The sequence below is a fragment of the Chiloscyllium punctatum genome, chromosome 15, assembly GCF_047496795.1.
Source record: "Chiloscyllium punctatum isolate Juve2018m chromosome 15, sChiPun1.3, whole genome shotgun sequence".
NCBI classification, from domain to species: Eukaryota; Metazoa; Chordata; class Chondrichthyes; order Orectolobiformes; family Hemiscylliidae; genus Chiloscyllium; species Chiloscyllium punctatum.
Window position 1 is genome coordinate 56,320,124 of NC_092753.1, and position 27,177 is coordinate 56,347,300.

At 42.0% G+C, this 27,177-nt stretch overlaps 1 protein-coding gene across 1 annotated transcript in view; it reads left to right on the top strand.

The window, feature by feature from the left end:
• Positions 1-1,188: 1,188 nt before the first annotated feature.
• Positions 1,189-27,177, top strand: part of f5 (coagulation factor V) — a 118,998-nt gene continuing 93,009 nt past the window's right edge. Inside the window, exons 1-3 of the mRNA XM_072585179.1 lie at positions 1,189-1,463; positions 1,707-1,798; positions 1,946-2,068. Of these exons, the coding sequence (XP_072441280.1) occupies positions 1,336-1,463; positions 1,707-1,798; positions 1,946-2,068 (343 nt within the window). The 5' untranslated portion in view covers positions 1,189-1,335. The remainder of the gene's footprint in view (positions 1,464-1,706; positions 1,799-1,945; positions 2,069-27,177) is intronic.

Sequence of the window (27,177 nt, forward strand, 5' to 3'; positions counted from 1 at the left end):
GCTAAAGTTTCTGTGTCGTTTTGCGCGTGTCGATGTCTGTGCTGAAGTTTCTGTGTCGTTTTGCGCGTGTGTCGATGTCTGTGCTGAAGTTTCTGTGTCGTTTTGCACGTGTGTCGATGTCTGTGCTGAAGTTTCCGTGTCGTTCTGCACATGTGTCGATGTCTGTGCTGAAGTTTCTGTGTCGTTCTGCACGTGTGTCGATGTCTGTGCTAAAGTTTCTGTGTCATTTTGCACGTGTGTCGATGTCTGTGCTAAAGTTTCTGTGTCGTTTTGCACGTGTGTCGATGTCTGTGCTGAAGTTTCTGTGTCGTTTTGCACGTGTGTCGATGTCTGTGCTGAAGTTTCCGTGTCGTTCTGCACATGTGTCGATGTCAGTGCTGAAGTTTCCGTGTCGTTCTGCACGTGTGTCGATGTCAGTGCTGAAGTTTCCGTGTCGTTCTGCACGTGTGTCGATGTCAGTGCTGAAGTTTCCGTGTCGTTCTGCACGTGTGTCGATGTCAGTGCTGAAGTTTCCATGTCGTTCTGCACATGTGTCGATGTCAGTGCTGAAGTTTCCATGTCGTTCTGCACGTGTGTCGATGTCGGTGCTGAAGTTTCCGTGTCGTACTGCAGGTCCGCCAATTTATCTGCCATCAGAGCCTGTGAGCAATGCAGTGCTATACACTGAGCAACTTCACCTCAAAAATTAAACTAACGAATGTTCATTGCTCTCGCTCTGAGTCAAGACTTTTCTTGTATAATTCCTGGAGAAGCCCTGTATATTCCCTTCAGGACTGCATTACTTTTAAACTTACCACTTGCCTTTCTCGTTTTTTCTTATGGTGATGATGATCCTCTTTCCCTGCATTCACAATTTGTTTTCAAGGTCATGTGTTAAATTTACTTTGTTTTTGTTAATAAATATGATTTAAGTCTTCATTCAGGAAGGGCTTCACTTTTCATTCGACTTTTGAGGGATCGTGAGGGTTAATTTTTGCTGGTCTGCCCCATCCCCACTTTTCCCATTGGCTCATTATTTCCATTAAGCGAGATTTCCGCTGGAATGCAACTATGGGGTTATAGGACAACTGCTTGTATTGTTATGGGAGTTGCTGCTGATCACGTAGAGATCTCTTGCGGAAATTATCTGCCAATGACCCGTGCTCTGAGTGTAGGTGGCTCATATTTACACAGAGTCTTGCGACAGGTGATCTGTTATTTGATGTTCTCATGGATGTGGTGTAGGTAGCAAGATAAAAGTCTAATCTCTGGTGACTGGAGCAGGACTGCAAACTCAGATTTCAAGTAAAACAGGACAAGTCTGTGCAAAACGACTTATTTGGCCTGGACGACAGCATGAAGTGCTGCTGCCCACTCCTGCTGTTAATTTCATGTCTCCTCCAGGGTGGATTGTCAGTGAACAGGCTGCGCCATTTGGCTGCTGTCGAAATCAATTGGACTTATTCCGGAAACAAGGGAGAAAGGTACATCTCCACAACTAAAACAGCGTTCAATTATTGATTCTGGGGACTTTGTTTAAGCCTGTTCCTTACCAGTCAATCTTTGCTGAAACGTTTATTATGACTTTTCCAAACTTAACCCATCGACCAGTGATTTTGATTTTCCCCCACATATCATTAAATTGTTTCAGTCATTACATTTGTGGTGCTCATTCATTGGTTGCCTTTTTAAGGTTAAATTAATATTTCTGAATGGCATGTTTTCAGTTCCGTTGAAATGGACACCTATGACAAGATTGTTTACAAGGAGTATCATGACGCTGACTTTACCAGAGAAAAGCCTGGCCCAGACTGGAGAGGTAACTTATTAAAATGTGATCAAATATGCCGAAAAATCAAGCGCTGCGCCCTGAGTTAAAATTTGTTATTGCTATTTCCTACAATTGACTTTATATTTAGATTTTGATTACAATTTGCTTTTGCATCTCTCATTTTATTTGTTGCAGGGTTGATGGGTCCCACTCTCCGAGCAACAGTAGGAGATATTTTACAGATCCATTTCAAGAACAAAGCTCCTTATCCTTTCAACATTCGTCCACAGGGAATAATGAATGGACAATCAGCTGTTGGTAAGACCCTTGAGCAATATGTTCCAAGTGGATAATTCAATGGGGGGGGTGGGTGTCTTGTGTTGCAATGGTAGCCTGGAGACCTAGGTTTAAGTTCAACCTGCTATAGAGGTATGTAGCAACATGCATGATCAAGTTAATTAAAAGTATCTCGAGTTCTAACGGTAGACCCCCTGACACTGATTACAATAACTGGAGTTCAGTCAGATCCCACTTGGAGTTTTTTTTTAATTAAGATCTTAACATTCTACAAATCTTCATCTATTTTTCAAAAAGTTGGGTTCAGTAGACTTTGCTTACATATTTCACTGTGAGGAACTTGGGTATCAAATGTGTATTTTTAAAATTAGAGTCAATTCTCATTCCTGATGGAGGGCTTATGCCTAAAATGTCGAATCTCCTGCTCCTCGGATGCTGCCTGACCTGCTGTGCTTTTCCAGCACCACACTTTTTGACTCTGATCTCCAGCATTTGCAGTCCTCACTTTCACCCAATGTCAAATTCTTCCCAAGCTCCAAAATTGCTGAAGATATATGCTGGGATCATTCATTCAAAAAAACTGAATTTGACGGTGATTTTTTTTGTGTGGGCATTGACGTCTTTGGAACATGAAACCAAGCGTAAGTTGGTAGAGTTGCAGTCCAGAAAACCATAAGATATGGGAAGAGATGCAGGCCATTTTGCCCATTAAATCTGCTCTATCGTTCAGTGGCTGATGTGATAATCCTCAACTCCACTTTCCTGCCTTTTCCCATCCCCATAACCCTCAATTCCCTGACTGATTAATAGCTAAGGAATTCAACAAATTCAGTAACTTCTGAGACAAGTTTTCCTGATCTCTTCCTAACTGGGTGACCCCTTTACTCTGAGATTATGCTCTCTGGTCCTAGACTCCTTGATAAAATGAAACAGCCATTCTGCATCCACCCTGTCAAGTCCCCTAAGAATCTTGAATGTTTCAATAATATAATCTCATTCTCCTAAATTTCAGGCCCAACCTACTCCACTTCATAAAATGATTCCTTCATTTCTGGAATCAGCCCAGTGAACTTTCTTTAGACTGCCTCCAATGCTACTAAACCTTTTCTTTGATCAGAACAGTTCTCAGTATTCGAGATGTGGTCTAATTAGTGCCTTGTATAATGTTTGTCCTACTGTTATACTCCCATTTCTTTGAAGTAAAGGCCAACATTTCTCATGTCTTCTCTACTACCTGCTGAACTCGGATCCTTCAAATGGTTATACTTTTTCATTTCTTCCATCCCTTTCTTTCTGCCAACATCCCTTACCTAACACCCCAGTGAGTTTCTGATCTTTGACATGGTATTAATTAGTGATACTGAATAGAAGGAAAGCCTACAGAGGAAATTACACAATAATGATTTAGTTTACTTACTAGCTTCACTATTTTTCAGGTGAGGAATCAAAGGCGCTAAGGTGTCTTATGCATCAAAACTATCAAGATAAAAGAAGGGCAATTGTGGGAAAACAACATAAAAATAATAAGATTTTAAAATTATAAAACCATGTTTAGATATAAATTCATTTCTGTTTTGTTTCATTATAATCTGGAGTGTTGTGCCAGCTTTTGTGCTCAATTAAATTATTAAAACTATTGGAATCTTGCAATTCAACAATATGTTTGAGCATTGACAATTTATAAAGCTAAACCTACAGAAGTCCATAAATAGGCATTTGTTGAACCATGAACCTGTAAACACTGCTGGCAGGATTGTGCAATTTATGTAGAAGTGCCTTATTTCTATATAAACACATGGACACAAACAAACACACACAAAAAACTTTGATTCCTGACCCCATTTGCAGAAACAAGTAGCAGCCAATTCTGTCAAACAGGATAGTTTTCAAACGTACTGAAATTTTTACTAAAAAATCTGCATTTTTTACAATACAGTATTCTTAATTTCAGAAATGGCAATGAAAGTGAAATTTTGGGATTTTATTTTGAAAATCTCAGCTATCATCAGGTGAATATTGGCAACATTCTGGGCCACTAAATACACTTAACTTGGATCCATGCTTAGATGTGCTTTGGTTGGTGGCTTTGATAGAAGGTGTACTGGATTTAACACTTTAGCCAATTGTCTTTAGGGTGTAAAGATGTTACTATTAGAGGAGGAAAACATCAGGACATTTTGTTTGTATTACTTCCATGAGTTTTAGTCCTGTCAGCCAATGATTTTAGTAACATTCCACTCCCCCCACCCCCCATCTTAACCAATGGTATCAAGATTTTATTGGGCTATTTGTGTTTCTTTTGAGAAACAAAAATGCCTGTAACAGGAGAACAGGAGATCACTGCAGGCAGATTGTAGAAACATTCCTAATTATTAATTAATATTCTACTCCTTTCTTGCCATAATTTTGGTGGAATCAATAAGAATCTGCTTAACTGGATATCCCTCCTGAATTTGCATTGCCATTCCACCATGATCCAGAAGATGATCCAGAAACCACATCAGGAATTCTATAGCGTACACTTTATAAAGGTTCAGATCAATCACAAGGCACTAGCTATTCAGTGTTTTTTTTTATTCCCATATCATATTTTCATTTAGAGCACAATATTTTCTTAATATCTTTTAATTACATCATTAATTCACATAAGTATTCTAGGCTTTAGTGAAATTCCAATGTATGTTGCACAGTAAGATTGCAGCCCCTGAATATAACACAATTAATACTCGTTTGGAAATTTGGTCCAGACATGTCTGATCAAGTAACTTAATCTGATTTTGTTAATCCAAGTTTAAAAGCAATTGGTTCATAATGAAGTCTGAGTTGCTGTATTGCTGACTGGCAAAGACTATTTTTAGTAAAGGGGTGAACAAGCAAATTCCATTCAAAGGACACAAGGTCACATCAATCTTCCTCCCTCCATCATTGTGATCTTAACTGCCACTTTTAGACATGGGTTTGAATCCATTGCATAGTAAGTATTACTGATCAATTTATGATCTTAACAATATTATTCACGTAGTTATACACATTTAATAATAAAATTCATTAAATACAAATGACGGTTGTTTTTCCAATGCTAAATTGACCACTGATTAATCAACTCCCATCATCCAAACCAACTTCAGTTGCTCCTTGTGATCTGCTCTCGCAAATAAGATTCAAGTGGGGATGTTCACTGATGGTTATATATGGATCTGTTTTGCTTGCTGTTCCTCAGATAATGAAGTATTCTGTGTCTGCTTTCAGCAAGACCTGGACAAAACTTAGGCTTGGGCTGATAAGTGAAAAGTAATATTAATGCCATGCAAATGCCAGGAATCAACCACTTGCAACAAGAGAAAACTTTAACTGCCTTCATTGACAGACAGCAGCATTAGCATCTCAGGATCCTTCACATCAGCACTTTAGGTGTTACCATTGACCAGAAGCTTAACAGGACCAACCAAATAAACATTATGGCTCCAAGAGTAGTTTGAGTTTGCTTGTTCTGCAAGGAACTCATCTCCTTACTCCTCAGATCCATTCTATCATGTTCAATGCACAAATCAGGAGTGTATGGAACAATTTTCCACTTGCCTAGATGAATGCAATTCTAAAAATAGCTGAAAAGCTCAAGTAAAATCCAGTAGAAATAAATCTGTTATTTTCACTGCATCCAACATCTTCAATATTAACTCCCTGAGGCATCAGTGTACTGTGGCCACCATTTGTCAAGTTATATGATAGCAAGGTTCCTTCCACAACATCTCCCAAATGGGCAAATTCTACAACCTAGAAAAACATCATTCCCCAATCTACAGGCTATTTTCCACTTCACACTCTGCCTGATTAGAAACTTTATTGTAACACTTTCATCATCACTGGATCAGAATCTTGAAACTTCCTCCGTAACAACATTGTAGATATGTCTCCACTAAATGGACTGCAGCAGTTCAAGATAGAGGCTTCCTCTACCATGTCAATAGTCATTGGGAATGGGTAATAAATGTAGTTTTTGTTCATGAAGCCCATATCCAATGGATGGATGGAAAGAAAACACTCCATTATTCTCCCTGGTCATATTATGCTGAGCTATTACAAGTCCATTATCTGCTTTAGGAAAATATCTGTGCCTTCACTTATGTCACCCTCTGGTCAAGGAAAATTTGTCTTGCATGGATCTTCAGGCACATTATTTAGGATTTTTCTGAGACTGCATGCCATTTTAGGTAATATAATTTTGAAGAATAGTACGGGTTTTTCTCTAGCATCATAGTCAATATTTATCCCTCAATCAACATCACAGTAAACAATTTATCTGGTCATCATTACATTGCAATTTGTGGGATTTTGCTATGCACCAATTAATTACCACCTTTCCTAAATAACACTTAAAATGCTTAACTTGCTGTAAAGTCCAGCATATCAATCTAGATCCATGACACTTAATGAGACTAGAAACAAGGCACCTCTTCAGTTAGAATTTAGAGACCCATCGGTCTTAAAGCTCCTTCCACACAACACTCCCATCTGTTTCCCTTTAAATTTACCCACTCAAATATTTCATCAATTAACCCCAATTATAGAGTCATAGAGATGTACAGCATGGAAACAGACCATTCGGTCCAATCCGTCCATGCCGACTAGATATCCCAACCCAATCTAGTCCCACCTGCCAGCACCCGGCCCATATCCCTCCAAATCCTTCCTATTCATATATCCATCCAAATGCCTCTTAAATGTTGCAATTGTACCAGCCTCCATCACTTTCTCTGGCAGCTTATTCCATACATGTACCACCCTCTGTGTGAAAAAGTTGCCCGTAGGTCTCTTTTATATCTTTGCCCTCTCACCCTAAACCTATGCCCTCTAGTTCTGGACTCCCAGACACCAGGGAAAAGACTTTGCCTATTTACCCTTTCCATGCCCGTCATAATTTTGTAAACTTCTATAAGGTCACCTCTCAGCCTCTGATGCTCTAGGGAAAACAGCCCCAGCCTGTTCAGCCTCTCTCAATAGCTCAAATCCTCCAACCCTGGCAACGTTCTTGTAAATCTTTTCTGAACCCTTTCAAGTTTCACAACATCTTTCCAATAGGAAGGAGACCCGAATTGCACGCAATATTCCAACAGTGGCCTAACCAATGTCCTGTAGAGCTGCAACATGACCTCCCAACTCCTGTACTCAATACTCTGACCAATAAAGGAAAGCATACCAAACGCCTTCTTCACTATCCTATCTACCCGCAACTCCACTTTCAAGGATTCATGAACCTGCACTCCAAGGTCTCTTTGTTCAGCAACACTCCCTAGGACCTTACCATTGTGTATAAGTCCTGCTAAAATTTGCTTTCCCAAAATGCAGCACCTTGCATTTATCTGAATTAAACCCCATCTGCCACTTCTCAGCCCATTGGCCCATCTGGTCCAGATCCTGTTGTAATCTGAGGTAACCCTCTTCACTGTCCACTACACCTCCAATTTTGGTGTCATCTGTAAACTTACTAACTGTACCTCTTATGCTTGCATCCAAATCATTTATATAAAAGACAAAAAGTAGTGGACCCAGCACTGATCCTTGTGGCACTCCACTGGTCACAGGCCTCCAGTCTGAAAAACAACCCTCCACCACCACCCTCTGTCTCCTACCTTTGAGCCAGTTCTCTATCCAAATGGCTAGTTCTCCCTGTATTCCGTGAGATCTAACCTTGCTAATCAGTCTCCCATGGGCAACCTTGTCGAACGCCTTATTCAAGTCCATATGGATCACATCAACCGCTCTGCCCTCATCAATCCTCTTTGTTACTTCTTCAAAAATCTCAATCAAGTTTGTGAGACATGATTTCCCACACACAAAGCCATGTTGACTATCCCTAATCAGTCCTTGCCTTTCCAACTACATGTATATCCTGTCCCTCAGGATTCCCTTCGACAGCTTGCCCACCACTGACGTCAGGCTCACTGGTCTATAGTTCCCTGACTTGTCCTTACCACCCTTCTTAAACAGTGCCACCACGTTAGCCAACCTCCCGCCTCCCAATTGAAGATTTCCAATGATTGGTTGGCGCAAGCACCTTTTTAATGTGAAACAATCTGACAACTGATAACTTGCATAAACTTATTTTACTTGGAAATCACTTTTCTTTCTGACATTTCCTTTATATTGGCAAGGTCATGCCTCAAACCGTTCCTCGTCCACCATTTCTTAAAGGCCATTGATTCAAAGAGAACAGTTATCCACATAACGTTCTCTGGGAATGCAGTTCCCAGATTGCTCATTGTATAAAATTTCCTTCAGAATATCGGATAATTAAATCCCTGTATCTGTCATTGTACGAGCATTGTTTCAGCAGGTAAGACACTTTTAACAATCCTTTTCATTTTCTTGGCTTCCTAGGCCAACAGACGCCATGTTTTATTTCCCACCTGGGGCATGATAAACTCTACCATAGTAAATAGCCATGAGGAAGATCAACATGTAAAAAGGTCTCCTACATATCTTCATGGTCGTCCAAGATTGGAAACTTGAGCATGTAACTTCTGAATTGAATTTGTTTTAGTGTCTTACCTGATCTGAAGAATTCCTCAACAATAGTACTCCATCTAATACGTCATGACTGGCATTAGGTCTAGTTAGGTGGGTTAGCCATGCTAAATTGCCCATAGTGTTCAGGATGTACAGGTTAGGTGGTTTAACCATGGAGAATATAGGGCAGGGGTTTGGGTGGGATGCTGTTCTGAGGGTTAGTGAGGATCAGTTGGGTTGAATAGCCTGTTTCCTTACTGTTGGGATTTTAGTCTGAGTACCCAATCAATTTAACCTGTTCAGTCACTTAACTGATGCATTTCTACCCGATATGCAAATTCATATTTCTGTGAGGACTTGATCTAATTTATCAAGGTACAAGTAATACTTTCCAAGTAAACATGTTGATTTTTAAAACTCTTGTTCAATCTGTAATCCTATGTATCCAAGTATAGTGTGTCTCCAGACTCCTTCAAAGTTCCCCAATAAATTGGTTGAATGAAATTTCCCTTTCACAAGAATCATATTGATTCTTTCCAATTAATTTGTTATTTCAAATGTCCACCTTAATTATTGTCAGGCTTTGGTCTTGTATATGGCACATGGATGATTTTGGGATAGCGTAGGGGGATGAGTTGAGAATAGTTCACAGGTTGGCGCAACATCGAGGGCCGAAGGGCCTGTTCTACACTTTATTGTTCTATGTTCTATATATCCCAACAGGGAGCACTTTTTCTATGCATGTCTATTTGTATGATGAGGCTGCTGTTCCCTATCTGGTATCTCAGTACATACCCTAAAATCATTCTAGTTTTCCAATACTTTTCATTTGGCATCCTTCAATAACCACCCACTAAAATGTCTTGACCATTAGAGCTTTTTTTTGTGCTATTCCTAGCAGGCTTAATAGTCCTTGTTCTTGTTCAACAACAATCTTCTGTCATCCTCCTATCTCATTCTGGACTATTACATCAAGATCTTCCCTTCCTATGATCAGAGTTTTGTTTGCAACTTTGCAATCTTTTCCAAGTGCTATGTTTATTTCCGGACACACTTGTACTGTATTTTCTATCCTTCACATCGTTACCTCATTTTGCAAATCGGTGGATCTTACCACCTCTCTCATGTTCATATTTCGCCAAACTTCATATTTGTTGGTGGCTTTTGTTCATTTTCAAGCTCCTTCTAGCATATATATTATACTGGCACCAACTTTCAATTGTTGTCCTCACATTTTCCAGATTCAATCAGCTCTTTATTAGTGTCAATCCCATCCTCAGGCATTCAACAGATGTGCAAGTAAAGTGTATGGTGCCTCAAAACTCTCTATGAGTTATTCAAATTCTTTTAGTTCTTAATCAGCATCAATTAGCCTTGAGGGATACCCCCTACCAGCTTGGTTGACATCCATAACCGATGCATTTCCACTCTTCCTGCCATCCTCATTTGACTAGAGGAGGGACAGGAATGGTTGTTGCAGATTCTGGGATTTAGATGTTTCTGCAAGAACAAAGATGATAGTAAAAGGTGGGGGTTGGGGATGGGGTGGCGTTGTTAATCAGAGTAGTATTACAGCAGCTGAGAGAACGTTTGAGGACTCGCCCACTGATGTAGTTTGTGCTGAGATTAAAAACAGGAAAGGAGAGGTCACCCTATTGGGAGTTTTCTATAGGCCTCTGAATTGTTCCAGGAATGTAGAAGAAAGGATAACAAAGATGACTCTCGATAGAAGCAAGAATAACAGAATAATTGTAATGGGGGACTTCCCCAATATTGACTGGGAATACTATAGTTCAGGTAGTTCAAGATGGGTCAGTTTTTGTTCAATGTGTGCAGGAGAGTTTTCTGACACAGTATACAGACAGGCCAACAAGGGGTGATGCCATTTTGAATTTGTTACTGGGGAATTAACCCAGCCCAGTTAGATTTGGAGGTTGGTGAGCACTTTGGCGATAGTGACCATAATTTGGTTACGTTTACAATAGCATTGGGCAGGGATAGATATATACCACAGGGAAAGAGGTATAACTGGGGGAAAGGCAATTATGATGTCATTAGACAAGATTTAGGACACATAGGATAGGGAAGAAAACTGCAGGGGATGGACATGCTTTAAATGTGGAGCTAATTCAAGGAATGGCTAATATGGGACCTTGATAATTATATATAAGGATGTAGGTTTGCTCGCTGAGCTGGAAGGTTCATTTTCAGAAGTTTCATCACCATACTAGGTAACATCATCAGTGAGCCTCTAGATGAAACACTGGTGGCATGGCCTGCTTTCTATTTATGTGTTTAGGTTTCCTTGGGTTGATGATGTCATTTCCGGTGATGATGTCATTTCCTGTTCTTTTTCTCAGGGGGTGGTAAATGGGATCCAAGTCAATTGTTTGTTGATAGAATTCCAGTTGGAATGCCATGCTTCTAGGAATTCTCATGTGTGTCTCTGTTTGGCTTATCCTAGGATGGATGTGTTATCCCAGTCGAAGTGGTTTCCTTCCTCATCTGTATGTAAGGATACTAGTGAGAGAGGGTCATGTCTTTTTGTGGCTAGTTGATGTTCGTGTATCCTGGACGACTTGTTTCCTGCCTGTTTGTCCAAGAATTGCAGAGCAAAATGTCCACAGAATGCTTAGAGAAATGATTTGCATTAGAAGCTGCGTTACAACATTGTTTCAATGAGCCACCGTACACTGCAACACAGAAAAACTATGCAGAGCAGAAGAAAATCACCTATACATTATATTCAAAAAGAACAGGTACCCAATGAACACAGACTGCTGATTTCTCAGTAACAAACCCCAGCAAGCAGACAAACACGTCCAGAAACCCTAGCCACTCTCCCCTACCTCAAAGACAACTTGGAAATGACTGCCAGACTACTCAGACCTCTTGGCATCATGGTAGCTCACAAGCCCATCAACACACTTAAAACAGCAGCTAATGAATTTGAAAGATCCTTTGCAGACAACAAGCAAAACTAATGTCATTTACAAAATATATTTCAAGAACTGTAAAAAAGACTACATTGGGCAAACAGGCAGAAAACTAGCCACTTGGATACATGAACATCAGTTAGCTTGCAGATTATAAATCCTCTCTCTTATAACCTTTCCCAACACCTTACCCACAACCCGAAGTAAAGCTCACTGGCCTATAATTACCAGGATTGTCCCGACTCCCCTTCTTAAACAAGGAACAACATTTGCTATGCTCCAGTCTTCTGGCAGTACTCCTGTCGACAAAGATGGCATAAAGATCAAAGCCAAAGGCCCTGTGATCTCCTCCCTGGCTTCCCAGAGAATCCGAGGATAAATCCCATCCGGCCCAGGGGTCTTATTTATTTTCAGAGCTTCCAAAATTGCTAAACCCTCCTCTTTGTCAACCTTAATCCCATCTAATCTTGTAGCCTGTATCTCCGCATGCTCAGTAATTTTGCCCTTTTCCAATTGCACACTGATGAAAAGTATCCATTAAGCTCGAGATTGCTAATTGAAGAATTTTTGGATTTTTCCCGAAAAACAGTTAACATGGATTGTAGCCCCCAACCATTCCAGGACAGATGTTAATTTATAAGTTTGTTGATCTACTAGGATTTTATGAGACACTTTGTCTGTCATTGTGTGATTTCTTTCACACATTCCATTCCTAAGCAACCTTTCCAATAGTTGTTTTTTCTCCTTATTCCATACCTTCAAGTCCATTTCTACACCTTTGTTAATGTGAGTCTCATTGTGTGTCCTTATGGTGTCTTTGCATTCGCTTTTCCAGACGTTGTATTTATCTCTGATCTGACCTATATCTTTAGTGTTATCATTGCCCTGACACCTGTATCCTTTACTGGCTTTTTAACTTGTGAGTAGATGGATTGACACTGATCCCTTCTGCTTTTGTTCTTGTGTGTAGTTTTGAAAACCTTGTTCTTTCATTCAGAACAATTCATTGCGCAATGATGTTTCAAGTTGCATCTAAATCATCATGTTAACCTTAGGCATTCTTTGGGTTCATTCTACTGTTACAGTTCCCAGATTCTGTCATCTGTTATAATTGTCAGAGGTATCAGTATCCTCATTGCTTTTGTATTGATGGTTTCAGTCTGCATCTGAGCAGTGTCTCTTTCTGCAACTATTCTTTGTGCTATTACTGAATGCCCACTTAAGCAATAAAACTCACCGAAAATTAGTGTTTTCCAAGGATTTATTTAAGGCTTCTGATATCATCTGCTTGAAATACATGTCACTTTGTGAAATTCTATCTCCAGTTAATGCTAGAAGCCCCTCCTTTGACAACTTAATACAATGCAACAATTTAAAGGCAAATGCTGAGTTGGAATTTTCAAATATAATCTTTGCAATGGTGCATATAGTTTGTGAGATTCCATTACATATTATTTTGTAGACTATCCCATTCTGCTTTCTAAATTTATCAAAATCTGATCATGTTTCATATGCATTTCATTGCTCACCTTTCTTATAAATTTTGTCTGTAAATTTCAGTTGAATTTCTAAACCTTCCGTGTGTACAATTGTTGAGCCTCTAGGTCTTTGAACACTTTACACATGACCTTGTTTCTAGATGCAAGTGACAGTACCAAGACCATGCCTAGTCTTTTCTTGGGCAAGACAGAACCCTTGTTCACATAGGGTGGCATGGTGGCACAGTGGTTAGCACTGCTGCCTCACAGCGCCAGAGACCCGGGTTCAATTCCCGCCTCAGGCGACTGACTGTGTGGAGTTTGCACATTCTCCCCGTGTCTGCGTGGATTTCCTCCGGGTGCTCCGGTTTCCTCCCACACATCCAAAGATGTGCAGGTCAGGTGAATTGGCCATGCTAAATTGCCCATAGTGTTAGGTAAGGGGTAGATGTAGATGTAGATGTAGATGTAGGGGTATGGGTGGGTTACGCTTCGGCGGGGCGGTATGGACTTGTTGGGCCGAAGGGCCTGTTTCCACACTGTAAGTAATCTAATCTAATCACTTAATTTTTTCAGTGATTGTAAGATCCACCTTCCAAAAGGTCAGTAGTACATCATATTTCAATACTTTATTCCTGGTGTCAGCCATTCTTCTCAAAAAATTCTGTCTGAAAAGAACTTAACTTCCAATCTCTACTTTTAGGCAACAGTCCTACAATGTCAATGCCAATCTGGATCCAAATCCATTAGTGAACCAGAAACCAAGATATGTTTCTTTGTGGTTAGAGCTTATTAACTACTCAGTCTTACAGCTACTTCCACACATCAATCCTCCTTTATTTCTACCATGTCAATTAATGCCAACCATCTACTTAACTACTTTCTATGTTAATATGGTGATTGTGAAAGTCAGAGAGTCATAGAGATGTACAGCACGGAAACAGACCCCTTGGTCTAACCTGTCCATGCCGATCAAATATCCAAACCCAATCTAGTCCCACCTGCCAGCACCTGGCCCATATTCCTCCAAACCCTTTCTATTAAGATACCCATCCAGATGCCTTTTAAATGTTACAATTGTACCAGCCTCCACCACTTCCTCTGGCAGCTCATCCTATACACATACCACCCTTTGCATGAAAATGCTGCCCCTTAGGTCTCTTTTATATCTTTCCCCTCTCACCCTAAACTTATGCCCTCTAGTTCTGGACTCCCCCAACCCCAGAGAAAAGACTTTGTCTATTTATCCTATCCATGCCCCTCATAATTTTGTAAACCTCTAGAAGGTCACCCCTCAGCCTCCAACACTCCAGAGAAAACAGCCCCAACCTGCTCAGCCTCTCACAGTAGTTCAAATCCTCCAACCCTGGCAACATCCTTGTAAATCTTTTCTGAATCTTTTCAAGTTTCACAACGTCTTTCCGATAGGAAGGAGACCAGATGTGCATGCAATATTCCAACAGTGGCCTAACCAATGTCCTGTACAGCCGCAACATGACCTCCCAATTCCTGTACTCAATACTCTGACCAATAAAGGAAAGCATATCAAATGCCTTCTTCACTATCCTATCTACCTGCGAATTCACTGTCAAGAAGCTATGAACCTGCACTCCAAGGTCTCTTTGTTCAGCAACATTCCCTAGGACTTTATCATTAAGTGTATAAGTCCTGCTAAGATTTGCTTTCCCAAAATGCAACACCTCGCATTTATCTGAATTAAACTCCATCTGCCACTTCTCAGCCCATTGGCCCATTTGATCGAGATCCTGTTGTAATCTGAGGTAACCTTCTTCACTGTCCACTACACCTCCAATTTTGGTGTCATCTGTAAACTTACTAACTATACCTCTTATGCTCACATCCAAATCATTTATATAAATTACGAAAAGTAGTGGATCCAGCACCGATCCTTGTGGCACTCCACTGGTCACAGGCCTCCAGTCTGAAAAACAACTCTCCACCACCACCCAGTTCTGTATCCAAATGGCTAGTTCTCCCTGTATTCCGTGAGATCTATACTTGCTAACCAGTCTCCCATGGTAACCTTGTCGAACACCTTATTTAAGTCCATATAGATCACTTCTACTGCTCTGCCCTCATCAATTCCCTTTGTTACTTCTTCAAAAAACTCAATCAAGTTTGTGAGACATGATTTCCCACACACAAAGCCATGTTGACTATCCCGAATCAGTCCTTGCCTTTCCAAACTCATGTACATCCTGTCCCTCAGGATCCCCTTTAACAACTTTCCCACCACCGACATCAGGCTCACTGGTCTATAGTTCCCTGGCTTGTCCTTACCACCCTTCTTAAACAGTGGCACCACGTTAGCCAACCTCCAGTCTTCCGGCACCTCACCTGTGACTATCGATGATACAAATATCTCAGCAAGAGGTCCAGCAATCACTTCCCTAGCTTCCCACAGAAGGGAACACCTGATCAGGTCCTGGAGATTTATCCACCTTTATGCATTTCAAGACATCCAGCACTTCCTTCTCTGTAATATGGACATTTTGCAAGATGTCACCATCTATTTCCCTACATTCTATATCTTCCATGTCCTTTTCCACAGCAATATACTCATTTAGTATCTCCCCCATTTTCTGCAGCTCCACACAAAGGCCGTCTTGCTGACCTTTGAGGGGCCCAATTCTCTCCCTATTTACCCTTTTGTCCTTAATGTATTTGTAAAAACCCTTTGGATTCTCCTTAATTTTATTTGCCAACGCTATCTCATGTCCCCGTTTTGCCCTCCTGATTTCCCTCTTAAGTATTCTTCTACTTTCTTTATACTCTTCTCAGGATTCACTCGATCTATCCTGTCTATACCTGACATATGCTTCCTTCTTTTTCTTAACCAAACCCTCAATTTCTTTAGTCATCCAGCATTCCCTACACCTACCAGCCTTTCCTTTCACCCTGACAGGAATCTACTTTCTCTGGATTCTCGTTATCTCATTTCTGAAGGCTTCCCATTTTCCAGCTGTCCATTTACCTGCAAACATCTGCCCTCAATCAACTTTTGAAAGTTCTTGCCTAAGACCATCAAAATTGGCCTTTCTCCAATTTAGAACTTCAACTTTTAGACCTGGTGTATCTTTTTCCATCCCTATTTTAAATCTAATAGAATTATGGTCGCTGGCCCCAAAGTGCTCCCCCACTGACACCTGTCACCTGCCCTGCCTTATTTCCCAAGAGTATATCATGTTTTGCACCTTCTCTAGTAGGTACATCCACATACTGAATCAGAAAATTGTCTTGTACACACTTAACAAATTCCTCTCCATCTAAACCCTTAACACTATGGCAGTCCCAGTCTATATTTGGAAAGTTAAAATCCCCTACCATAACCACCCTATTATTCTTACAAATAACTGAGATCTCCTTACAAGTTTGTTTCTCAACTTCTTTCTGACTATTAGGGGGTCTGTAATACAATCCTAATAAGGTGATCATCCCTTTCTTATTTATCAGTTCCACCCAAATAACTTCCCTGGATGTATTTCCGGGAATATCCTCCCTCAACACAGCTGTAATGCTATCCCTTAGCAAAAACGCGGCTCCCCCTCCCCTCTTGCCTCCCTTTCTATCCTTCCTGTAGCAGTTGTATCCTGAAACATTAAGCTGTTAGTCCTCTCCATCCTGAGCCATGTATCTGTAATTGCTATGATATCCCAGTCCCATGTTCCTAACCATGCCCTGAATTCATCTGCCTTCCCTGTTAGGCCCTTTGCATTGAAATAAATGCAGTTTAATTTATTACTGGAAAAGCGCAGCAGGTCAGGCAGCATCCAAGGAGCAGGAGAATCGACGTTTTGGGCATAAGCCCTTCTTCAGGAAGATTCTGTTGGAACCAGACCTACCTCTCATTGCATTACAGCCAGTCTCAATATCAGAAACTTGGCAGTTCCTGCTACGTTCCCCTGTGAATTGATCACCCACTACATTTTCCAAAACAGCATATTTGTTTGAGATGGGGATAGCCACAGAAGACTCCTGTACTAACTGCCTATCTCTCTTACCTTTCCTGGAGTTAACCCATCTATGTATAAAAACAAAATTGATTTTGTTTATTTGAAGCATATTAGCTTTTGATATTGATTAGATTTTTAACACATCAGTGCTACAGGTCATTCTACCATAACGCAGCATTAGTGTTCCTCTGCAGCCTCACACTATGAAAAACCACTATAGAAAATGGTGCTGTAGAAGTTTGCTAATAGAAAATTACTATACCTGTTCAGTAGAAAGTTTGTCTTATCCAAACAACGTCCACTATTCATTAATCACATTATAACCCATTCATGCTGATGAAACACGCGTTATAGCAGAGCAACCTGTATATTTTTTTCCCAAACATTGATATGAAAGTTGGCTCCTGCTTCAATCAGAGAATCAAATTGGATCTTTTCAAACTCTAATTGCAGTAATTGTCATCATACTATGAAACTTTAATGTTGGAGACAGCCTTTTTCAACTGGTCATGAACACAATGTCAAATTTAAATTACCATTGACCATCTAGAACAGCAAAGTCAACATAGGACCATCACCACCTGCAAGTTCCTCTCCAAGCTACACACAATATCATTGTTCCTTTAGTGTCTTTGCGTCAAAACCTTGGAACTTCCTTCCTAATAGTACTTCCACCAGATGGACTGCAATCGTTCATTACCACAGGGAAATTAGAGATAGCCAATAAATGTTGGCCTGGCCAGTGATAGCCACAAGGCAAAAGTGAGGACTGCAGATACTGGGAAACCAGAGTTTAGGTCAGAATGGTGCTGGAAAAGCACAACAGGTCAGGCAGCGTCCGAGGAGCAGGAAAATTGACGTTTTGGGCAAAAACCCTTGAGGAAGCCTCCAGGGTGGAGAGAGAAATGGGGGGGGGGTTGGGCTGGGGAGAAGGTAGCAAAGAATACAATAGGTGAATGGGGGTGGGGATGGAGGTGATAGGTCAGAGGGGAGGGTGGAGTGGATAGGTGGGAAGGGAGATAGGCAGGTAGGACAGTTCATGGGGACAGTGCTGAGCTAGAAGGTTGGAACTGGAATAAGGTGGGGGGGAGGGGAAATGAGGAAACTGTTGAAGTCCACATTGATGCCCTGGGGTTGAAGTGTTCCGAGGTGGAAGATGAGGTGTTCTTCCTCCAGGCGTCGGGTGGTGAGGGAGCGGCAGTGGAGGAGGCCCAGAACCTGCATGTCCTTGGCAGAGCGGGAGGGGGAGTTGAAATGTTGGGCCACGGGATGGTGGGGTTGATTGATGCGAGTGTCCCGAAGATGTTCCCCAAAACGCTCTGCTGGGAGGCGTCCAGTCTCCCCAATGTAGAGGAGACCGCATCGGGAGCAACGGATGCAATAAATGATATTGGAGGATGTACAGGCAAAACTTTCATGGATGTGGAAGGCTCCTTTGGGGCCTTGGATAGTGGTGAGGGAGGAGGTGTGGATGCAGGTTTTGCAATTCCTGCAGTGGCAGGGGAGGTTGCCAGGATGGGAGGGTGGTTTGTTGGGCGGCGTGGACCTGACCAGGTAGTCCCTCCATGATTTTCCTGCTCCTCGGATGCTGCCTGACCTGCTGTGCTTTTACAGCACCATTCTGATCTAAACAGTAATACCCACATCCCATGAAAGAATTAAGAAATTGACATGAGTTGACGCACCAAATTACAATACTTAAAACCCAGTGCAGAGATACGAGTACATAGAATAAGTTTGACAGTTAAGTCGATTTTAGCATAAATGTTGTTAGAAACAGATCTATTGATGTTTAAAGTTGTCATGTAGGTACCTGATAAACATTAGGCTTTCATTGCAGATTGTGACTCTATGCATTATAGTTGTTTAATCTGTTTTTGCAGCTCAGGGTAAGTTATTTAAGTATAGATAACCTGTTTAATATTTAACAGAATTGTATGTGTCAGACCAGGGTTATGTCAGGAAACATCAATACATTCGCAAACCTGTTAATTGTTAATTGGAAGATTTTTGTTAACCTTTATGACATTTCCTAATAGATCTTCTGTGTAAATTTTGTTTAAAATATAATTGAGCAGATATCATATACAAATAATAGGTTTACTTAGAGCATAAAGGGAATCTAGAAAATCTGACAGCCCACTCTGAAGATTCAACACCACTGCCAAATTGTATAAAATGAGCTTCTATGGTAAACTGGCTAGTGGCGATTTGGTTTACAAACTTTGAACATCAGTCGAGAGTGTGGTGCTGGAAAACAGGTCTCTCAGCATCTGAGGTGCTGGAGAATTGATGTTTTGGGCATAAGCTGTTCATTAGGAATCAGTTCCATAGGCAGGCACTGAGGAAGGAGATGTGGCTGTGGTAGTGAGTCTGCTTCAGGATGTGGCTGAAGAGCTTCAGGGCAGAGGAGATGACCTGGGGAGTGCAGTGAGAGAGAGTCTCACTGAGATCCTTGTAGAGGGAGGAAGAGAACTTCTTCAAGGTAGGAATCCTTGTAAGAGGCTTCACAATAAGGTTATAATCAACTAGGAGAAAGTGAGGACTGCAGATGCTGGAGATCAGACTCGAGAGTGTTGTGCTGAGAAAGCACAGCCAGTCAGGCAGCATCTGAGCAGCAGGAGAATCGATGTTTTAGGCATAAGCCCTTCATCAGGAAACTTTGAACATCAGTCTGAAATGAATCTAGTTATAAACTGAAGATCTAGAGAGCAATAGTCTTGCCTACTCTGCATTATGTATTTGAGACTTGGACTAGGGGTACCAATGTTGTGCCAAGATGCTCAACCACTTTCATTTGAGCTGTCTTTGGAAGCTCCTGAAGATCAGATGGCAGGACAAAATACCAGACACTGAGGAGCTCACTGGAGTTCCCCACCTCAGCATTCACATCATATTGAAATAAAAGAAACCAATTTGGGCTGGTAATGTAAGCAGCATGCCTGACACTTTCTTCCCAAAGTATCTCTCCTGTGTAGGAGTTTGAATCTGAGGTCTGATGTCATGGTGAACAAAGGATGCGCTGCAGGGACATCTTGAAGATTTCTCCAGCAGCCTGTCCAATTTGCAGCAACCCTCTGGGTGCAAGTGGGTCTTTACAGTTCCCACATATCCACTGGCAGCCTACCAAACACTGCAGATAATGAACAGTCATTTTCACTTCAAAGCAAGCACAAAAAAGATTCAAGAGAAGTGCACAGTAAACTGATTGATTGATCTTGTACAAAGGCTGCTGTAGCTGTGCGAGTGCAAACTGATAGCATGTTAATTCAGAGCTGTGATTGTTTTCTCAACAGCATCCAGGCCTGCCCATGTTGTGGACCATGGTTCTAGATCTGGCTGCGGCCAGAGTACCTGTAGCTTCATGCCTGATGTATGGGGTTCGACACCATCGTTAATGTTTAACTTTCCACTCGCTTCATCCTGACAATCACCACCACACCTGGTGTGATATAAGCAGCAAGTGATAGACAGGGCTAAATAACTCTATGAACAATAGATCAGACCTAAGCTGCACAATTCCAACACATCTGACTGGGGGAGACGCCTTCACAAATATCCTAATCCTCAATGGAGAGAAAGCAGAGTTAATGTTTCAGGACCAGGGACCCTTCAGAACCTGACCTGAAACTGGATCCAAAACTTTAATTCTGCTTTCTCTCCATCGAGATTGGAATATTTGTGAAGAAATTTACCAGGATGTTATTGGGTACGGAAGGTTCCAAAAAAGGCTGGATAAGCTGTAATTTTTTTCACTGGAATGTAGGAGGTTGAGAGGCAACCTTATAGAAGTTTATAAAATAATGAGCGGTATGGATAGAGTTCAAGGTAGTTGTCTTTCTCCTAGGATAGGGAATTTCAAGACTGGGGGAACATTTTTAAGATGAGAGGAGAGAGCTCTAAAACAAAGATATGGAAGCAAATCTTTTATATAGAGGGTTGTTTGTGTGGGGAATTTCGAGGGGAAGTGGTGGATGTGGGTACAATTACAATGATTAAAAGACATTTGAGGAAGTACTTGAACAGGAAAGGTTGGAAGGGATATGGGCCAGGAACAGGCAGGTGGGAATAGCTTAATTTGAGATTATAGTCAGCATGGACTGGTTGGACCAAAGGTTCTGTTTCTATGCTGTATGATTATGAATCTATGATGCTGCCAGACCTGCTGAGTATTTTTTCCAGCAATTTCTGTTTTTGGTTCTGATTTCAATCATCCACATCATTCAATCTTTTTTCCTAATTCGCAAAGATTTGGGAGATCAGCATAATGGTGCAAAAGATGGGGCTGTAGTATTTGCGACAATCTTCAGTCAGAAGTGTCTACTCATTAATTCATCCCAACCTCCTCCAGTAGTCCCCCATCACAGTTGCCAGTCTTCAGCAAATTCGATTCACTCCATATAATATCAAGGACTAATTAGAGACACTGAATACTACAAAGGCTACGGACACTGACAACATTCCTACAATAGTATTGAAGATGTGTGCTCCAGAACATTTTGCACCCAAGCCTCTCCAATACAGCAACAACAATGGCATCTACCCGGCAATGTGATAAATTATCCAGGAATGTCGTGTTCACAAAAAACAGGACAAATCTAACCCAGCTAATTGTTGTCTGATCAGTTTAATCTCAATCATCAGCAAAATGATCAGTAATGTGCCAACAACAATGTTATCAAGCAGCACTTGCTCAGTAACAACCTGTTCAGTGGCATCCATTTTGGGGTCCTCTGGGTCCAATCAGCTCCAGGCCTCACTACAGCCACAGTTCAAACGTGGACAAAGAGCTAAATGCCAGAGGTGAGATGAGAATGACTGCTCTTGATTTCGGGGTCACATTTGACCAAATGTGGCATGAAGAAGTTCTAGGGAAACTAAAGTCAATGCGAATTGGGTTCACTGGTTGGAGCTTATACAAAGGAAGATAATTGGCAATGTTGCCATTTCAGACATCCCCACTATTAAGATCCTGGGATCACCACTGACCAGAAACTGAGGTAGACCAGCCACAAAAATACTGCAGGGAATTCAAGATGGCGCCAATCCAGTAGGTCTGATTTTGCTGAGCTCTGCCCCAGAACCCAGACAAAGTGGGGCACTCACCCTCCCTTCACTGTTTAATTTGTTAAAAACAGTTTTTTTCCTGACTCTTAGGCTTATTTTGCAACAGTTCTGAACAGCTTGGTGCAGTTTAGAAATGACGAAGGGGCAAGGACCATGGAGCTCGCATCAGGCAGGGACTGCCCTGCAGCAACGGGTGCATTCGTGGCCGCAGCGTTGGCCTCCATAGCCACCCTGGAGGACTCACCTGCAGAGCAGAGTTTGATCTCGGCGTTTATAAAACTCTGAGAGAAGATTGATGCGTTGATGGAGGAGACCTGGGCCAGGTGGGAATCGATGTCGGTCATGCTGCAGAAGCATGATCTGGAGATTCAGAGTCTCAAGCAGCATGTTTGGGGGGGTGGGGAGGGGGGTGGGGTGTAAGGGGAGCAATGGGTCATGGCTTCAGTGAGCTGGGTTCAGGACTTGAAGGAGCAGGTTGGCGACCTCAAAAAGCGAGGTGATCAGAAGAACATCCGGTTGCTGGGAGGAAGAAGTCCACCTCGACAACTTTCTGGAGCAATGGCTCCCACAGCTTCTAAGGCTGAGGTAGGCCAAGTGTGGTCGAGCAGGCCCGCCGGATCGCAGTGCACAGGCCCAGATCGAACCAGTGCCCCTGCCTGGTCCTAGTGTAACTCCAGCATTACAGAGACAAGCAAATGATGGTGGAAGCCGCTAGAGCACTGGGCAAGGATCCTCAGACTCTGATATATAAAGGATCAAGAATTATGCTTTTTCAGGACTTCTCCCTGGTCGTGATTTGCAAGAGGACTCCATGAAATATCCAACAATACTGCGTTTCAGCCACAGAGGGTTCGTGTTCAACTTTGATTCACCGGAAAAGGCAAAGGACTTCTTGGATGCTCTAAAATAGACTGATTGGTCTGAATTATTTGGACAATGATTTTATTCTGCCCCTTTTGTCTGTAATTTGCCTGGTTTACCTGATTGTTGGGGGTGATCTTGGTTTCCCTTTTAATGTATGTAGGGCTTGCAACTTTATATAATTTTCTTTTTATGTTGTTGTTCTGCCAGGAGTGCCTAGGGTTACAGTATGGAAGGGGCGGGTTGGGTACCCACTGTTTATTTTCTTGTCATAAGATACTGGTGTTTGTTGTTCTTACTTGGTGGTGTCTGGGGTGGGGGCATGGGTTCAGCTAGAAGGAGTCATGGTGGGATTAAAGGGTGGTATGAGCGCCCTCTGTGGACAAGGGGAAAAGTCTCCTTTCAGTTATGTTTTATGTTGTTATGTTGTAGAAGTAGTTGTTAGTAGTTTTGATTTAGTAGTTTTAGAAGTTGCAATTAGAACTGCTTATGATTCTCTCTTGATGTGCTATGAGTGGGGTTCTTCCTCCTGGGTGGGGGCGCTCTCCGACTGTTTCGGATAATCATGGCTAGCCATTCGTTTAAATGGTGCGCCTGGAATGTTAAGGGGAGTCACTCACCAATCAAGAGAAAAAAGATACTGTCAAGCCTTAGAAAAGAGAAGGTCGATGTACAAGAGACACACTTAACTGATAAGGAGCATTTGAATTGCAACAGGGAGGATTCGGCCAGGTGTTTTTCTAATCTTTTAACTCCAAAAGTAGAGGAGTGGCTATTCTCATCTGGAAGAACTTACCGTTTCAAATGCTAGCCCAAATAAAGGATGAGTCTGGGCGATTCATAATACTTAAAGCTTGAAGACATGGAGAGGAGTATGGGATTCTGAATGTATACTGCCCCCTGGCACATCCCCTTAAATTCGTAATGGATGCACTCTCTAGATTGATGACCCTTGGGGCGCGCCATACAATTATAGGGGGTGACTTTAACCATATTATTGACTCCGAGGTGGACAGGATGCCTAGAGGTCTTGCAGGTATGTCTCTGCAATCCAGGGAGTTGGGGTTGGTAGATGAATGGCGATGTCTTCACCTTGAAGGTAGGGATTTCACCTTTTATTCTAATCCATGTAAGTGCAATACCAGAATTGACATGTTTTTTTGTCCCCTTGGCCTTTTTGAACTCGGTACTGTCCTACAGAATAGGGAATATAGCCATTTCTGATCATGCGGCAGTGTATATGGAGGTTAAGGCCAGAGGTGGTGAGGCAGATTCCCGGCATCGGCGTATAGACCCTTTCCTCCTGAAAGGTAGTAGGATTATAGAATATTTTTTGCAGGGCTTTAAATTTTTTTGGGCTATCAATTCAGGTACAGCCAGCAACCCATCGGTGATGTGGAAGACTGCCAAGGCCTACGCGCGGGGTCTGATTATTTCTTACTCTGTGACCCAGAAACGAAAGAGAGGAGAACAGCAACGTCTGCTCGAGGCTTGACTGAAGGAAGCTGAGCTAGCATACTTTGATAGGCCGTCTATAACTAAATACAGCAGATTACAGCCCTTAGGGCCACTTTGAATACAGCACTTACCCAAACAGCAAAGAGACAAATCTCTTTTACGAAAAAGAGATTATTTGAGTACGGTGATAAGCCGTGTAGATATTTAGCGTTCTTGGCCAGAAAGAAGAATGCTCCCCAATCTATTACATCCATTAGACAGAGTGCAGGTACTCTGACTTGCAATGCCAAAAAGATTAATGAAGCATTTAGTAACTTTATTTTGAGCTGCATCAGTTGGAAGGCTGTGAGGATAGAATGAAGAAGGTGGAGGCAATATCTTGGTTGGACAGAACAGCTTTGGTTAAGATGAATATTCTTTCTTGCTTATTATATCCCATGAGAATGTTCCCCTTGATGCTGCCAAGGCAAACACTGTGCAGACTTTATAGCTGGCTTGGATCTTTTATTTGGCATAATTCCTGGAATGGTGGGACTACCTTACGCTGAAAGACTGGAGCGACTGGGCTTGTATACCCTTGCATTTAGAAGACTAAGACGGGATCTGATTGAGACATATAAGATTATTAAAGGATTGGACACTCTGGAGGCAGGAAACATGTTTCCGCTGATGGGTGAGTGCCGAACCAGAGGACACAGCTTAAAAATACGGGGTAGACCATTTAGGGCAGAGATGAGGAGAAACTTCTTCACCCAGAGAGTGGTGGCTGTGTGGAATGCTCTGCTCCAGAGGGCAGTGGAGGCCCAGTCTCTGGATTCATTTAAGAAAGAGTCGGATAGAGCTCTCAAGGATAGTGGAATCAAGGGTTATGGAGATAAGGCAGGAACAGGATACTGATTAAGGATGATCAGCCATGATCATATTGAATGGGGGTGCAGGCTCAAAGGGCAGAATGGCCTACTCCTGCACCTATTGTCTATTGTCTATCATCAACAGCCTCTTATTAAGCTGGATAAATTGCAGCTTTCGCAAGAAAGTGGGGGAGGGGTTAGATCTAGATTTTCCAGATTTTAGGAAGAACCAACTGAGTTCCTTGTTATCCTATGTGGCTGAATGGGTCTGTCGGGATCTGCGATCAATTTGGTTAGACATTGAGGCCTCCCAGACAAAATGCCCCCTCATTAACTTGTTGTTTATGGACAAGATGAGAACTCTTATGGATCACTATAAAAACTTGATTGTCCTAAATGCAGTTAAAGCATGGAGAATGATGCAGCAGGGCAAGGGCAATTTACAAAAAACTTCCCCTTTTGCTCCTATAGTAAGAATGCTGGGATTTCAGCCAGATTTGATGGACTCTGGCTTTAAGTTTTGGAAGTCTAGAGGAATCTCCTGTTTGGGTGATCTATTTGATGAGGAGGTCATGGTCTCCTTCGAACAGCTGTGTCGGAAGTTCGAGCTACCTAGGAAGGATCTCTTCCGTTACTTCTAAGTTAGAGACTTCATACACAAAAAGACCACATTGATGGTCAACCCTTACAAATCGGACAAGGCGAGGAGAGTGCTCCAGTAAGCGGGCTCCCCTCGGTTAGCTCTCTTCATCATGTGCTAGGTAGTAACGTGGCAAAGGACATGGAGAGGCTATATATGGATTCAAGAATTAGGGGTGGAAATCTCTTTAGAGATGTGGGAAGACATCTAGGAAAATATTAGGAAGATCTCGATTTGTAACAGGACTCAGGCTATTCAACTAAAGGTACTTTATAGGGCCCACTTGGCACCAGAATGGCTTGCGAAGTGTGGAGTATCCCCAATGTGTCCCAAGTGCAAAGTGGAGGTTAGTACTCTTATTCATTGCTTGTGGTCACGCCACAAGATTCACAGGAATTGGGATGACATAGCAAGTGCTTTGGCAAAGGTTTTGGGAACTGAGGTTGGGTTGGACCCAGTGGGTCTTCCCTCCCTGGATGTGCATGGGAAGAAATTGTTTAATATCCTTTCTTTCTGATGAGGAAGAACATTTTAATGAACTTGGTGTCGGAAAATCCCCCAGGACTCTGGATGGCATAGGATAGTCATGAAACACATCCCCCTGAACTTCCTTATGAGGATGGTGCACCAGAAAACAGAATTGTTCTATAGAATATAGCGGCCCTTTTTAAATTATAACAATGTAGCCATATCAGCTATACTATCCAGGGTCTTTGTTTGGCCATGAGGACTGTGCCTGTCGGTTGGGGGCCCCTGAGAGGAAGAATCCTGTACAAATACGGGTCTACTCACTACTGCTCCCAGTGTTGGAGAGTTGTGATGAGATTGCACTGAGTGTAGTAATTTAATTGAATGTAACTTAAGCTACCTTGTTATAACTCGTATAATTTTATTTTGTCTGTTTATTTATTTTGCTTCTTTCTCCTTGGTTATTTATTGAACTGTAGATTTTATAGAGTTCTTTTCTATGTTTTGGTAGTCTGTGGAGTAGAGTAGTAGTTTGGTTTAGATTAGATTACATTATTTATAGTGTGGAAACAGGCCCTTCAGCCCAACAAGTCCACACTGACAAGCTGAAGAGCAACCCACTCAGACCCATTCCCCTACATTTACTCCTTCACCTAACACTTCGGGCAATTTAGCATGGCCAATTCACCTAACCTGCACATTTTTGGACTGTGGGAGGAAACTGGAGCATCTGGAGGTAACCCACGCAGACACTGGGCGAATGTGCAAACTCCACACAGACAGTTGCCTGAGGCGGGAATTGAACCCAGATCTCTGGCACTGTGAGGCAACAGTGCTAACCACTGAGCCACCATGCTTATTAGGTAAAAACAATGACTGCAGATGCTGAA